Source organism: Hyperolius riggenbachi, chromosome 9 (assembly GCF_040937935.1).
Source record: "Hyperolius riggenbachi isolate aHypRig1 chromosome 9, aHypRig1.pri, whole genome shotgun sequence".
Lineage (NCBI taxonomy): Eukaryota > Metazoa > Chordata > Amphibia > Anura > Hyperoliidae > Hyperolius > Hyperolius riggenbachi.
Window position 1 is genome coordinate 24269607 of NC_090654.1, and position 14549 is coordinate 24284155.

The 14549-nt window shown below is 49.2% G+C and overlaps 1 protein-coding gene across 2 annotated transcripts in view; it reads left to right on the plus strand.

Moving 5' to 3' along the window:
- Positions 1-14549, plus strand: part of LOC137532039 (Fc receptor-like protein 5) — a 136767-nt gene that overhangs the window by 69987 nt on the left and 52231 nt on the right. For both annotated transcript variants that reach the window (XM_068252140.1, XM_068252141.1), the window contains 2 exons: positions 9794-10075; positions 13439-13693. In XM_068252140.1, the coding sequence (XP_068108241.1) occupies positions 9794-10075; positions 13439-13693 (537 nt within the window). The remainder of the gene's footprint in view (positions 1-9793; positions 10076-13438; positions 13694-14549) is intronic.

Consider the following 14549-nt stretch of genomic DNA (forward strand, 5'->3'; position numbering starts at 1 on the left):
TGATCGGGACCATCTGTATGTGCCTCAGAGTCCGACCCCGGAAAACATGTTGTATCGTGTGTTTAGGTACTAAAATCTGCGTTCCCTCCCAGTAGTGTTGGGCGAACAGTGTTTGCCACTGTTCGGGTTCTGCAGAACATCACCCTGTTCGGGGTGACTATATAGCAGACTATATAGCATTGTGTTTAATGCCACTCTGTGTACACGGCTCAGCCACACTATATAGCATTGTGTTTACTTCCACTCTGTGTCTGCTGGGAACAGTAGTACACCGCTCACCCGCCACTGTATAGCATTGTGCTCTGTGTCACTGCTGACAATAGTGGTACACCGCTCACCCACCACTGTATAGCATTTCTGTACTGCCACTGTACTGCTGCCAGTCAGCGTGTACTTTAAGGATAAGTGAAATGAGGAAGAAATCCGGTGAAAGAGGGAGGGGCAAGGGAAGAGGTGTTTCCCCTGACGGTTCACGTACAGGCCACAGGGGAGCACCCAAGAAAACCCACTCAATACTGCCCATGTTGTCCAGGACAACAACCCTCACAGATCCAAAAGAACAGGACCAGATAATTACTTGGATGACCTCTCAAGCGTCCAGCAGTGGGTTAAGCAGCACCAGCACATCACGCACGAGGTCCGAGTCCTCAGCCAGTTAAAGTCTGGGCTTTCTTTGAAGACTGCACTGAGGATGTTACCATGGCGATTTGCAAGGTGTGCAAGACCCGCCTGAGCAGGGGGAAAAGTATTAACAACCTCTCCACCACCAGCATGAGCCGCCACATTCTATCCAAACATCCCACTCTGTGGGCAAACGCGGCAGGACAGGGTACCACCAGCAACACTGCCTCCCTTGGGTTCACCAGACTCACCACCAGACCCGCCTCAGCAGCAGCAGTAGCCCAGCCATTGCGTGGTTCACAACATTCACAAACATCAGACGATGCTGACACTGTCACTTTCCGGACTAGTGCTCTTGAGGTCTCCCAGTGTTCATCAAACACAACAACCAACAGCCCTTCGGTGTGCAGCGCTACGGTTGAGTTGTCTGTCTCTGAGATGTTTGAGCACAAGAGGAAATTGCCAGCAAATGACCCCCGGGCCGTGGCAGTAACAGCCAGCCAGCATAGCCAAGCTTCTGGCCTGCGAAATGCTGCCATATCGAGTGGTGGAGACAAACAGCTTCAAGGGCATGATGTCAGTGGCCATCCCACGTTACGTTGTTCCCAGCCGCTACCACTTTGCGCGCTCTGCAGTGCCTGAGTTGCATGAGCACGTGGTCAGCTAAATAACCCGAAGCTTGAAGAATGCCGTTGCCTGCAAGGTTCACCTCACCACTGACACCTGGACGAGTGCGTTCGGCCAGGGTCGATACATCTCCCTTACCGCGCACTGGGTGAACCTTGTGGAGCCTGGCAGCGATTCCTCACCTGCTACGGCGCGGGTGTTGCCCACGCCGCAAACAGCTGGATAACAACAGCAGCACCTACCTCTCTGACTCCTTCTCCTCCAACGCATCTCAAAGCTGTACCTCATCCGGAAATGCTAACCCAGCACCAGCAGCAGTAGGATCGTGGAAGCAGTGCAGCACAGCTGTTGGCATGCGTCAGCAAGCGTTGCTGAAGCTGATCTGCCTTGGGGATAAGCAGCACACAGGGGAGGAAATTTGGAGGGGAATAAAGGAACAGACGGATTTGTGGCTGGCACCGCTGGACCTGAAACCGGGCATGAAGCTAGACACCTGGCACGAACTGGCAATGTACGCAATAGAGGTGCTGGCTTGCCCGGCAGCCAGCGTTATGTCGGAACGCTGTTTCAGTGCTGCCGGAGGCATCATCACAGATCGGCGTATCCGCCTCTCCACAGAAAATGCAGACCGTCTGACTCAAATTAAAATGAATCAATCCTGGATTGGAAACGACTACGCAACACTCCTGGACCCCAACCAAGTAACATGACCGATGAACATCTGGGATGGTTTAGCGTTTCCGGTCCCTGTTTATTGAACCTCTCATCTGTATTACATTTATGACTGCATGGCGGCAAAAAGCATTGCTGCTATATCCGCACGCTTTTTGTCCTCATGCAAGGCCTGGGTTGTTGTGTCTCACAAAGCGTGGCCTTCTCCTCCTGCGCCTCCTCCTGTTCCATCACGTGTGCTGCTGCTGCTGCTGCTGCTGCTGGGTTACCGTTGCCGCGTGGTCCCTGTTTATGGAACCTCTTATCTTTATTACATTTATGACTACATGGCGGTACAAAGCATGCTATCCGCACGCTTTTTGTCCTCATGCAAGGCCTGGGTTGTTGTGTCTCACAAAGCGTGGCCTTCTCCTCCTGCGCCTCCTCCTGTTCCATCACGTGTGCTGCTGCTGCTGCTGCTGCTGGGTTAGCGTTGCCGCGTGGTCCCTGTTTATTGAACCTCTTATCTTTATTACATTTATGACTACATGGCGGTACAAAGCATGCTATCCGCACGCTTTTTGTCCTCATGCAAGGCCTGGGTTGTTGTGTCTCACAAAGCGTGGCCTTCTCCTCCTGCGCCTCCTCCTGTTCCATCACGTGTGCTGCTGCTGCTGCTGCTGCTGCTGCTGGGTTACCGTTGCCGGTCCCTGTTTATGGAACCTCTTATCTTTATTACATTTATGACTACATGGCGGTACAAAGCATGCTATCCGCACGCTTTTTGTCCTCATGCAAGGCCTGGGTTGTTGTGTCTCACAAAGCGTGGCCTTCTCCTCCTGCGCCTCCCCCTGTTCCATCACGTGTGCTGCTGCTGCTGCTGCTGCTGGGTTAGCGTTGCCGCGTGGTCCCTGTTTATTGAACCTCTTATCTTTATTACATTTATGACTACATGGCGGTACAAAGCATGCTCTCCGCACGCTTTTTGTCCTCATGCAAGGCCTGGGTTGTTGTGTCTCACAAAGCGTGGCCTTCTCCTCCTGCGCCTCCTCCTGTTCCATCACGTGTGCTGCTGCTGGGTTAGCGTTGCCGCGTGGTCCCTGTTTATTGAACCACTTATCTTTATTACATTTATGACTGCATGGTGGTACAAAGCATGCTATCCGCACGCTTCTTGTCCTCATGCAAGGCCTGGGTTGTTGTGTCTCAAAGCGTGGCCTTCTCCTCCTGCGCCACCCTCCTCCTGTTCCATCACGTGTGCTGCTGCTGGGTTAGCATTACCGGTCCCTTTTCCTGGAACCTCTTATATGTATTACATTTATGACTGCATGCCGACAAAAAGCATGTTACCTGTGCAAAGAAAACAGACATTTCCCGCATTTAAAAGACAGTTTTCCCTTTGAAACTTTAAAATCGATTTTCTCAAAAACTATAAGCTCTTTTTGCTAAATTTTTTTTTCCTCTTGTACCCACTCCCAAGGTGCACATACCCTGTAAATTTGGGGTATGTAGCATGTAAGGAGGCTTTACAAAGCACAAAAGTTCGGGTCCCCATTGACTTCCATTATGTTCGGAGTTCGGGTCGAACACCCGAACATCGCGGACATGTTCGGCCTGTTCGGCCCGAACCCGAACATCTAGATGTTCGCCCAACACTAGTCCCTACGTGAGTGTTGGCCTTTCCACGGCTCAATTTTTGTTGGCAGAGCGAACAGATGGCTTTGGTCCGATCTGAGGCACACACATAAAAAAATTTCCACACCGCTGAGCCACCCTGGGATGTGGGCACTATGGGGACCTCAGCAGCTGATGCTGAAGGGCAAGTTGGCTGGCTGTACATAGGTGGCGATACATGGTGCCGGACACTGCCACCAGCTGTTTCTGATGAAGAGCTGCCCCAGCTTCTTTCAGCAACTTCTCTCCTCCTACTACTCTCTGACTCCCCCTCTGAACTGTCCCCCTCTTCATCTCCTCTATTGGGAACATACAAAGGATCCCTATCATCGTCATCATCGTAATCATCCTGCCCAGCTTCGCTTGCCTCAGAAAAATCCAAACGTGTAGGTCCTTCATCCTCCTTACACGTTACATCCATAGTGTTGCCGCGTAACGCAGACATATGAGCTGGCGAAAATTCATCTGGCTGTAACAACAATGGCTGTGCATCAGTGATTTCACCACCACTAAATAATTCTTGCGAAGTGTCAAATGCAGCGGAAGTGGTGCTAGTAGTAGCGCTGGTGGCTGAGCAAGATGAGGTGTTCTGTGTCGCTAAATACTCAACCACGTCCTGACAATCTTGGGACGTGATGGGACGTGCCTTCTTCCGAGCACTGTACTGTGGGCCAGGTCCACACGAAATTACATTTACACAACCTCGCGCAGACCTGCCGGGTGGCCTTCCTCTGCCTCTGGCACTACCTCTTCCTCTACCTGTTTTGTCCATATCGGGTATGCACGGAGTGGTATATCACACTGCGGGCACTCACGTAGGTAGGTGGGTTCACTTAACTGCACAGGTATGCGCACTGATGCGGTGGGTTCACTGAACAGTACAGGTATACAGTGGCGGGTTCACTGAACAGAACAGGTATACAGTGGCGGGTTAACAGAACAGGTATGCAGTGGCGGGTTCACTGAACAGGTATACAGTGGCGGGTCCACTGAACAGAACAGGTATGCAGTGGCGGGTTCACAGAACAGGTATGCAGTGGCGGGTTCACTGAACAGGTATACAGTGGCGGGTCCACTGAACAGAACAGGTATGCAGTGGCGGGTTCACTGAACAGGTATACAGTGGCGGGTCCACTGAACAGAACAGGTATACAGTGGCGGGTTCACAGAACAGGTATACAGTGGCGGGTCCACTGAACAGAACAGGTATGCAGTGGCGTGTTCACTAAACAGGTATACAGTGGCGGGTCCACTGAACAGAACAGGTATACAGTGGCGGGTTCACAGAACAGGTATGCAGTGGCGTGTTCACTAAACAGGTATACAGTGGCGGGTCCACTGAACAGAACAGGTATACAGTGGCGGGTTCACAGAACAGGTATGCAGTGGCGTGTTCACTAAACAGGTATACAGTGGCGGGTCCACTGAACAGAACAGGTATACAGTGGCGGGTTCACAAAACAGGTATACAGTGGCGGGTCCACTGAACAGAACAGGTATACAGTGGCGGGTTCACAGAACAGGTATACAGTGGCGGGTCCACTGAACAGAACAGGTATACAGTGGCGGGTTCACAGAACAGGTATGCAGTGGCAGGTTCACTGAACACAACAGGTATGCAGTGGCGTGTTCACTAAACAGGTATACAGTGGCGGGTCCACTGAACAGAACAGGTATACAGTGGCGGGTTCACAGAACAGGTATACAGTGGCGGGTCCACTGAACAGAACAGGTATACAGTGGCGGGTTGACAGAACAGGTATGCAGTGGCAGGTTCACTGAACACAACAGGTATGCAGTGGCGTGTTCACTAAACAGGTATACAGTGGCGGGTCCACTGAACAGAACAGGTATACAGTGGCGGGTTCACAGAACAGGTATACAGTGGCAGGATCACTGAACAGGTATACAGTGGCGGGTCCACTGAACAGAACAGGTATACAGTGGCGGGTTCACAGAACAGGTATACAGTGGCGGGTCCACTGAACTGAACAGGTATACAGTGGCGGGTTCACAGAACAGGTATACAGTGGCGGGTCCACTGAACAGAACAGGTATACAGTGGCGGGTTCACAGAACAGGTATGCAGTGGCAGGTTCACTGAACACAACAGGTATGCAGTGGCGTGTTCACTAAACAGGTATACAGTGGCGGGTTCACAGAACAGGTATACAGTGGCAGGATCACTGAACAGGTATGCAGTGGCAGGATCACTGACCAGGTATACAGTGGCGGGTCCACTGAACAGAACAGGTATACAGTGGCGGGTTCACAGAACAGGTATACAGTGGCGGGTCCACTGAACAGAACAGGTATACAGTGGCGGGTTCACAGAACAGGTATACAGTGGCAGGATCACTGAACAGGTATGCAGTGGCAGGATCACTGAACAGGTATGCACTGGCAGGATCACTGAACAGGTATGCACTGGCAGGATCACTGAACAGGTATGCACTGGCAGGATCACTGAACAGGTATGCACTGGCAGGATCACTGAACAGGTATGCACTGGCAGGATCACTGAACAGGTATGCACTGGCAGGATCACTTAACAGGTATGCACTGGCAGGATCACTGAACAGGTATGCACTGGCAGGATCACAGTACAGGTATGCAGTGGGTTGAGGGCTCACTGAACAGAACAGGTATGCAGCCAGGAAAAGCTAAGCCTAACTAATCTTTCCCTAGAGACAGACAGCAGCTCGCCCTACTCTCTCTAATGCAGGCACACGAGTGGCCGTAATGGCCGCCGCTGCCTGCCTTATATAAGGGGGGGTGGGGCTCCAGGGGCTAGTGTAGCCTAATTGGCTACACTGGGCCTGCTGACTGTGATGTAGAGGGTCAAAGTTGACCCTCAGGTGCATTATGGGGCGAACCGAACTTCCGCAAAACGTTCGCGTGCAGCACCCGCACGCGAACCACCTAAGTTCGCGCGAACCACGTTCGCCGGCGAACCGTTCGGCCCAACTCTATTAACCACCCAATCAGGCTTGATATAACAAATGTCTGAAAAGCAAATAGGGACTTAATGCACAATCGTCACATCCTACATGTAGAAAAGCAATATCTCAAGGCTGGGCTCTTAGCTCGACGCATTTCGTGAAGAACAATGCAATACTTCCTCAGGAGTAGTTCGGCTCTTGATAATCACAGTATTATATCAATTTCAGGTACCCAATAGGAGCCCAAATCACATTCAAAAATAATATACGTAGTCACATAGGCCCATATGCAATTCACTTTTTCACCTTCGCATCTTCGATTTTTAATAACTTTTCAGCACTTTCCAATGGAAAAAGTACCAACAAGAACTCGAAAAAGTACTATCAAAATTATTTCAAGTATTTGTTTGCTTGGTGGTGGTTTAAAAGGCATTTTATTGACAAGTTTGAAAATTTCACCTCGGAGAAAACTCGGGTAGAAAAGTGAATTGTATATGGGCTGCTGTATAAGACACTCCGGAATATAAGACGCACCTAGGTTTAGAGGTGTTCTCCCCCAATTGGTGTCCTCCTCTGTCCTCCCATGTCCCCAGTGTGTCCCTTTCTGCCCCCAGTAGGTCCCCTTCTGTTTCCCTTCTGTCCACAGTGTGTCTACTCCCACTCCCATGCCTCTGCTCCCTCCCCTGTGTCTCCTGCTTGTGTAATGGCAACGTGTCTTACCTAATTCATAGCTCCGGAGGGGATCACATACCTCTCCTGACCTGCACAGCTCCTCCTGGTGACAGCTTCTGCTGATGATGAGATCAGATACTAGAGGAGCAGTGCAAGAGAGAAGAGAGGCCTGATATCCCAGCAGGAGCCATGGATTAGGTAAGACACACTGCCACTACACTTATACTTATACATTGGGGGAGCATGAGACACAGGAAAGGGAGCAGAGACACAAAGGGGGAGTGGACACAAATAGAGGGGGAGCGGACACACTGGGGACGGGGGGGGGGGGGGGGGGGGAAGCAATGCAGGGAGTCCCTGACACGGCGGCGGGTTCATATCGGCTGGCTTTCATAAGTCGGAAATTCCCTGCATTCACTGTTTCTGCATTTCAAAACCATGGTAACTGTTTCTGCATTTCAAATCCATGTTAATGGTTTCTGCATTTCACATTTGTAGTATGTGGATTAACATTTTCTACATTTCACGTGTGGTAACGATTTCTGCATTTGATATTTGGGGTAAACGTTTCTGCATTTCACATGTGTGGTAATGGTTTCTGCATTTGACATTTGGAGTAATTGCTTTTGCATTTGACATTTTAAGTAATGGTTTCTGCATTTGACATCAGGGGTAATGGTTTTTGCATTATATATGTGGCATAGTGTTTGTTTTATTAGTTACATCTTGCTTGTACTGAGTTGGTATATTTTTTGCTTTCAGAACTGCCTTAGTAGGAGGGCTTTTTGGTCTCTTTTATCCCTCTATACATTCCTAGTAGTTTGGGTCATCCTGAGCTGCTTGGTTACTCTGTTGTTCATTCTTCATGACATCCCTTAGATTCTGGTCATATTGACTTGATAGCATCTTGCAGTTTCTACAGATTTATGGTCTGTACATCCGTGATGTGAGCTCACCACCTAATGGGGAAATGCTGCATTGTTGTGTGTTTTCTTGTGGAGGAAATGCTGCTTTATTCTATGTGTGTTTTTAGGGGAAAAACGTCTAACTACCTTTAGGATCACTTTGCCTAACTGTGTTTTAGGAAAAAACCAATTACAATGTTACATTACAGTTGGCTATGCCCACGTCACCACCACACCCATTTTCCAACACCCACGTCATTGCCGCGTACATTTTTTGCTACGGTGCATTCTACTCACCTATGAAGAGTGAAGGCTCTGGATCTCATAGAGCCTTCCCTGTCCACTCTCAGTGTCCTGGTTCCAGAACAGTCCGCTGTTCGATTTTGCCACCTTCAGTAGCCCTCAGAACACTTTAGGAGCACTTAGGTCCTTGAGAGCTCCCAAAGAAAGGCAGAACCATCCATCTTTGGGAACACTCATGGACATGAGTGCTCTCAAAGTCTTCTGAGGATGCCCAAAGGCGTATTCGACTAGTTGGTCAAATACGCGCAATGGTGGTGACAGTGTCGGAACGAGGGGACCGACTTGCTTCAGTTTTACTTTAACGCAAGGCTGTCCAACTCCTCAAGGGTCGAGGTCCTCACACATTTTTGGCACAGCTCAAATTAATTGATGGGGCTGAATCAGGAAAGGTGTGGTCCATCAAGTAGGACACGTTTCTCTGTCCCTCCTTAACACGGGCATGGATATGGCTCTTGAGGAGTGAAACTGGACAATTCTGCATTAAGGGAAGATAAGTGTTTTCAGTAAACATTCAAAGCTGCAACTAGTAGAGAATATTTGCTAAATTCCTCATATTCCTCAGATTGCTAGATTGTGCACACTCAGAACTGTGTAGAACATCAGTGTTGTTTGTGAATTTTCACTAAAGTCATTTTTGTATCGAAAATGCTGTTCTCGAAAATACATTGCATTTTCGTAATATGTTCAAAAAAAAAGCAATTTTTTTTTTCAATTTTATGGAAAATGCAGAAAAAAAAAACCAAAAACAAACAAAGAAAACATTTTTTACAAGCAAAATTTGCAAGCCGTAAAAATAATTTATTTCGAAAAATCACAAATGTGTTGCAAAATAATTTTCAATGGCATTTTTGCTCAAAAGTTGAATTTTACATTATTGACCCGAAGATTATTGCAAAAAGAATATCTGCATTTTCACTCATCACTGTACAGCATACAGTACTGGCCTCCTCCGTGGATGGGGAGCAGGGGTGTAACTAGAGGGGAACAGGAGGGCCCAGGGCTGTTTTGGGGCCCCAACTACTAATCTTTGCTTCCCCTGATACAGGGGATTATACTTCAGATCAGGTGTTTTTGTGGCTACACTTGTTATGGGTGTGAAGAACATGATGGCCACACTTGTTCTATGACCCCTTGTGAGATGGGCCCCAAGGCCATGAAGGGCACCAACAGGAGGCAAGGAAAGGGGTGTGAACATGGGGGCCCTATCAAAGTTTCACTGTGGGGCCCCATGAAATATAGTTATGCCACTGAAGGGGAGGAATGGTTGGTGCAAGACTCAGGTACAGTGTCAGGCTATGTGAATTGTTTGCGGTTCTCCAAAATTTTCTACACTTAGATCTCTCTCTCTCTCTCTCTTTTTTTTAAATAAACATAACCATTTTTGGCTCCTTTCCCCAGACCTGTTTTCTACTCCGGAACTGGTAATAAATCCAAACCCCATCCAGGCGGGTTCCAACATGATCCTGACTTGTGTCGCCAGGCTCCACCCTCTCAGAGCTTCCACAGAGCTGCAGTTTGCCTTTTACAAGGATGGATGGCATGTGCAAGGGTTCAGCCCATCTAATAATTTTACAATCCCCTCTGTAAAAACTGAGGATTCTGGGGATTATTCCTGTGAAATCAGAACGCCAACTAACAGCATCAACAAGATGAGCAAGTTGTCATCCATACAGGTACAAGGTCAGTGTGAAACGTCCACCATGGTGGTAGAGACCATATTGACAACCTAACTGAAATGATACTCCCCCCTTTGCCCCTCCCATTAAAAAAAATCTAGAATTCTTACTGGAGCTTCAGAGCTATTGCGCCGCTAAACGGGGGTCCCTTCACCCCCAAACACCCCCCTGCAACACTTGGTCGCAGACTTGGTCACTCATGGAGGCAGGGCTAACGGCTGCAGCCCTGCCTCCAGTCGCGTCTATTAGCGGCGCATCGCCGCCTCTCCCCCGCCCCTCTCAGTGAAGGAAGACTGAGAGGGGCGGGGGAGAGGTGGAGATACACGCTGACAGACGCGCGTGGGGCAGGGCTGCGGCGGTTAGCCCTGCCCCAACCAGGAAGCGATCCCCCGCTGCACTGAGGGGATTTGGAGGTGAAGGGTAGTGATGGGCGAACACCTGGATGTTCGGGTTCGCGAACGTTCGCCGAACATGGCCGCGATGTTCGGGTGTTCGCGCCGAACTCCGAATATAATGGAAGTCAATGGGGACTCGAACTTTCGTGCTTTCTAAAGCTTCTTTACATGCTACATACCCCAAATTTGCAGGGTATGTGCACCTTGGGAGTGGGTACAAGAGGAAAAAAAATATTTGAAAAAGAGCTTATAGTTTTTGAGAAAATTGATTGTAAAGTTTCAAAGGAAAAACTGTCTTTTAAATGCGGAAAATGTCATGTTTCTTTGCACAGGTAACATGCTTTTTGCCGCCATGCAGTCATAAATGTAATACAGATGAGAGGTTCAATAAACAGGGACCGGAAACGCTAACCCAGCAGCAGCACACGGGATGGAACAGGAGGAGGCGCAGGAGGAGAAGGCCACGCTTTTTGAGACGCAACCCAGGCCTTGCATGAGGACAAAAAGCGTGCGGATATAGCAATGCTTTTTGCCGCCATGCAGTCATAAATGTAATACAGATCAGAGGTTCAATAAACAAAATTTCTTCCTCATTTCACTTATCCTTAAAGTACACGCTGACTGGCAGCAGTACAGTGGCAGTACAGAAATGCTATACAGTGGTGGGTGAGCGGTGTACCACTATTCCCAGCAGCGACACAGAGCACAATGCTATACAGTGGCGGGTGAGCGGTGTACTACTGTTCCCAGCAGACACAGAGTGGCAGTAAACACAATGCTGTATAGTGCTGGGTGAGCGGTGTACACAGAGTGGCAGTAAACACAATGCTATATAGTGTGGGCGAGCGGTGTACTACTGTTCCCAGCAGCGACACAGAGCACAATGCTATACAGTGGTGGGTGAGCGGTGTACTACTGTTCCCAGCAGACACAGAGTGGCAGTAAACACAATGCTATATAGTGCTGGGTGAGCGGTGTACACAGAGTGGCAGTAAACACAATGCTATATAGTGTGGGTGAGCAGTGTACTACTGTTCCCAGCAGCGAGTCAGAGCACAATGCTATACAGTGGTGGGTGAGCGGTGTACCACTATTCCCAGCAGCGACACAGAGCACAATGCTATACAGTGGCGGGTGAGCGGTGTACTACTGTTCCCAGCAGACACAGAGTGGCAGTAAACACAATGCTATATAGTGCTGGGTGAGCGGTGTACACAGAGTGGCAGTAAACACAATGCTATATAGTGTGGGTGAGCGGTGTACTACTGTTCCTAGCAGCGAGTAAGAGCACAATGCTATACAGTGGTGGGTGAGCGGTGTACCACTATTCCTAGCAGCGACACAGAGCACAATGCTATACAGTGGCGGGTGAGCGGTGTACTACTGTTCCCAGCAGACACAGAGTGGCAGTAAATACAATGCTATATAGTGCTGGGTGAGCGGTGTACACAGAGTGGCAGTAAACACAATGCTATATAGTGTGGGCGAGCGGTGTACTACTGTTCCCAGCAGCGAGTCAGAGCACAATGCTATACAGTGGTGGGTGAGCGGTGTACCACTATTCCCAGCAGCAACACAGAGCACAATGCTATACAGTGGCGGGTGAGCGGTGTACTACTGTTCCCAGCAGACACAGAGTGGCAGTAAACACAATGCTGTATAGTGCTGGGTGAGCGGTGTACACAGAGTGGCAGTAAACACAATGCTATATAGTGTGGGCGAGCGGTGTACTACTGTTCCCAGCAGCGACACAGAGCACAATGCTATACAGTGGTGGGTGAGCGGTGTACCACTATTCCCAGCAGCGACACAGAGCACAATGCTATACAGTGGCGGGTGAGCGGTGTACTACTGTTCCCAGCAGACACAGAGTGGCAGTAAACACAATGCTATATAGTGCTGGGTGAGCGGTGTACACAGAGTGGCAGTAAACACAATGCTATATAGTGTGGGTGAGCGGTGTACTACTGTTCCCAGCAGCGAGTCAGAGCACAATGCTATACAGTGGTGGGTGAGCGGTGTACCACTATTCCCAGCAGCGACACAGAGCACAATGCTATAGAGTGGCGGGTGAGCGGTGTACTACTGTTCCCAGCAGACACAGAGTGGCAGTAAACACAATGCTATATAGTGCTGGGTGAGCGGTGTACACAGAGTGGCAGTAAACACAATGCTATATAGTGTGGGTGAGCGAGCGGTGTACTACTGTTCCCAGCAGCGACATAGAGCACAATGCTATACAGTGGTGGGTGAGCGGTGTACCACTATTCCCAGCAGCGACACAGAGCATAATGCTATACAGTGGTGGGTGAGCGGTGTATCACTATTCCCGACAGCGACACAGAGTGGCAGTAAACACAATGCTATACAGTGCTGGGTGAGCGGTGTACACAGAGTGGCAGTAAACACAATGCTATATAGTGTGGGTGAGCGGTGTACTACTGTTCCCAGCAGCGACACAATGACTGGGGGGACCCTAGCTAGCCTGGCTGGAGAGAGAACTACCCTGCCTGCCTACCCAAAGCTAAACCCACAGACAAATGGCAGAGAAATGACGTGGTTCGGGTATTTATTTACCCGAACCACGTGACACGTTCGGCCAATCAGAGCGCGTTCGGGTCCAAACAACGTGACCCGTTCGGCCAATCACAGCGCTAGCCGAACGTTCGGGGAACGTTCGGCCATGCGCTCTTAGTTCGGCCTTGTGGCCGAACGGTTTGGCCGAGCACCATCAGGTGTTCGGCCGAACTCGAACATCACCCGAACAGGGTGATGTTCTGCAGAACCCGAACAGTGGCGAACACTGTTCGCCCAACACTAGTGAAGGGACCCCCGTTTAGCGGCGCGATAGCGGCGGTTTAGCAGGGGCACACATGCCCCTGCTATCTATGAGGTCTGAAGCGAGATTTATTCTCGCTTCAGACTCTCTTTAAATGCTAACCACTAAAAGAAATGTCTTCTCTTTTCCATAGTTGATGAAAAGCCTGTGGTGACCTTCGACCCAAACTGGGATAAGATATTGAGGACAGAACGTATTACTTTGTCATGTGAAGGATCTGCCAACGCAGGGTATATGGACTATACCTGGTACAAAAATAATAACGTAATGATGATAAGAAGAAAATCATTTGATGTATTCAGTGCTGATGATGGAGATATTGGGAATTACCAATGCCAAGCCGGCACTGGTGAGAAAAGTGAACCTGTTCATTTGGATGTTTTCTTTGGTGAGTGGAAAGGCAAAAAATAAGTATATCCATCTATCTATCTATATCTATATATCTATATCTATATATATATATATGTGTATATATATATATATATATATATATATATATATATATATATATATATATATATATAAAAATGTTTGGGGGGTATTATGGGAGAGTGTGGGATGGAAGGAGTTCATTTTAAATGTAAGTGTGGGTCTTCTATTAAAATAAATGTATGTAGATGTAAATTTACTCCTCAACAAATGCAGGCATCTCATTGATGCTGGCGATCGTTGAAGGGGACTTAGATTAATGAATGGAAACAGCGGTCGGCCACTGCGAGAACGAGCGAAGGAGCACGCGGCGGCAAGGGATGAGTATCAAATTAAACTTATTTCATTAACCATTTGGGGACCACCTAACGCCGATTGGCGTCAAGTCTTGGGGCTGCAGTTTCCCAGGGAAAAGCCGCGCGCATGTGCGATCATTCCCTGCCACTTCACGGAACGGAGTTCCATGATTAGCCTGCTAGCCACTGATCGCAGCTAGCAGGCTGTTTGTAAACCAAAGGGGAAAGAAATCCCCTTTGTTTACATCCGTACAGCGCTGTGGTCCCCGCAGCGCTGTACAAGATAGGCTGGGGAGCGCCGTCCTCTCTTAGGCTGATGCCTCTGAGAGACGGAACAGGACAGATCGCTGTCCTGTTCAATACAGGATCTCGGAGGGGAGGAGGGAAGGGGAGGGAGAGAGAGCCAGCGATCGGACACCCCAGGCTGCATGTCCCCCTCAGGGACAAAAAAAGGAGGTGAGTCCGATCGCTGGGCTCCATAGCTGGGCTGTGCAGGAGGCTGAAAAGCCTGCACAGCCC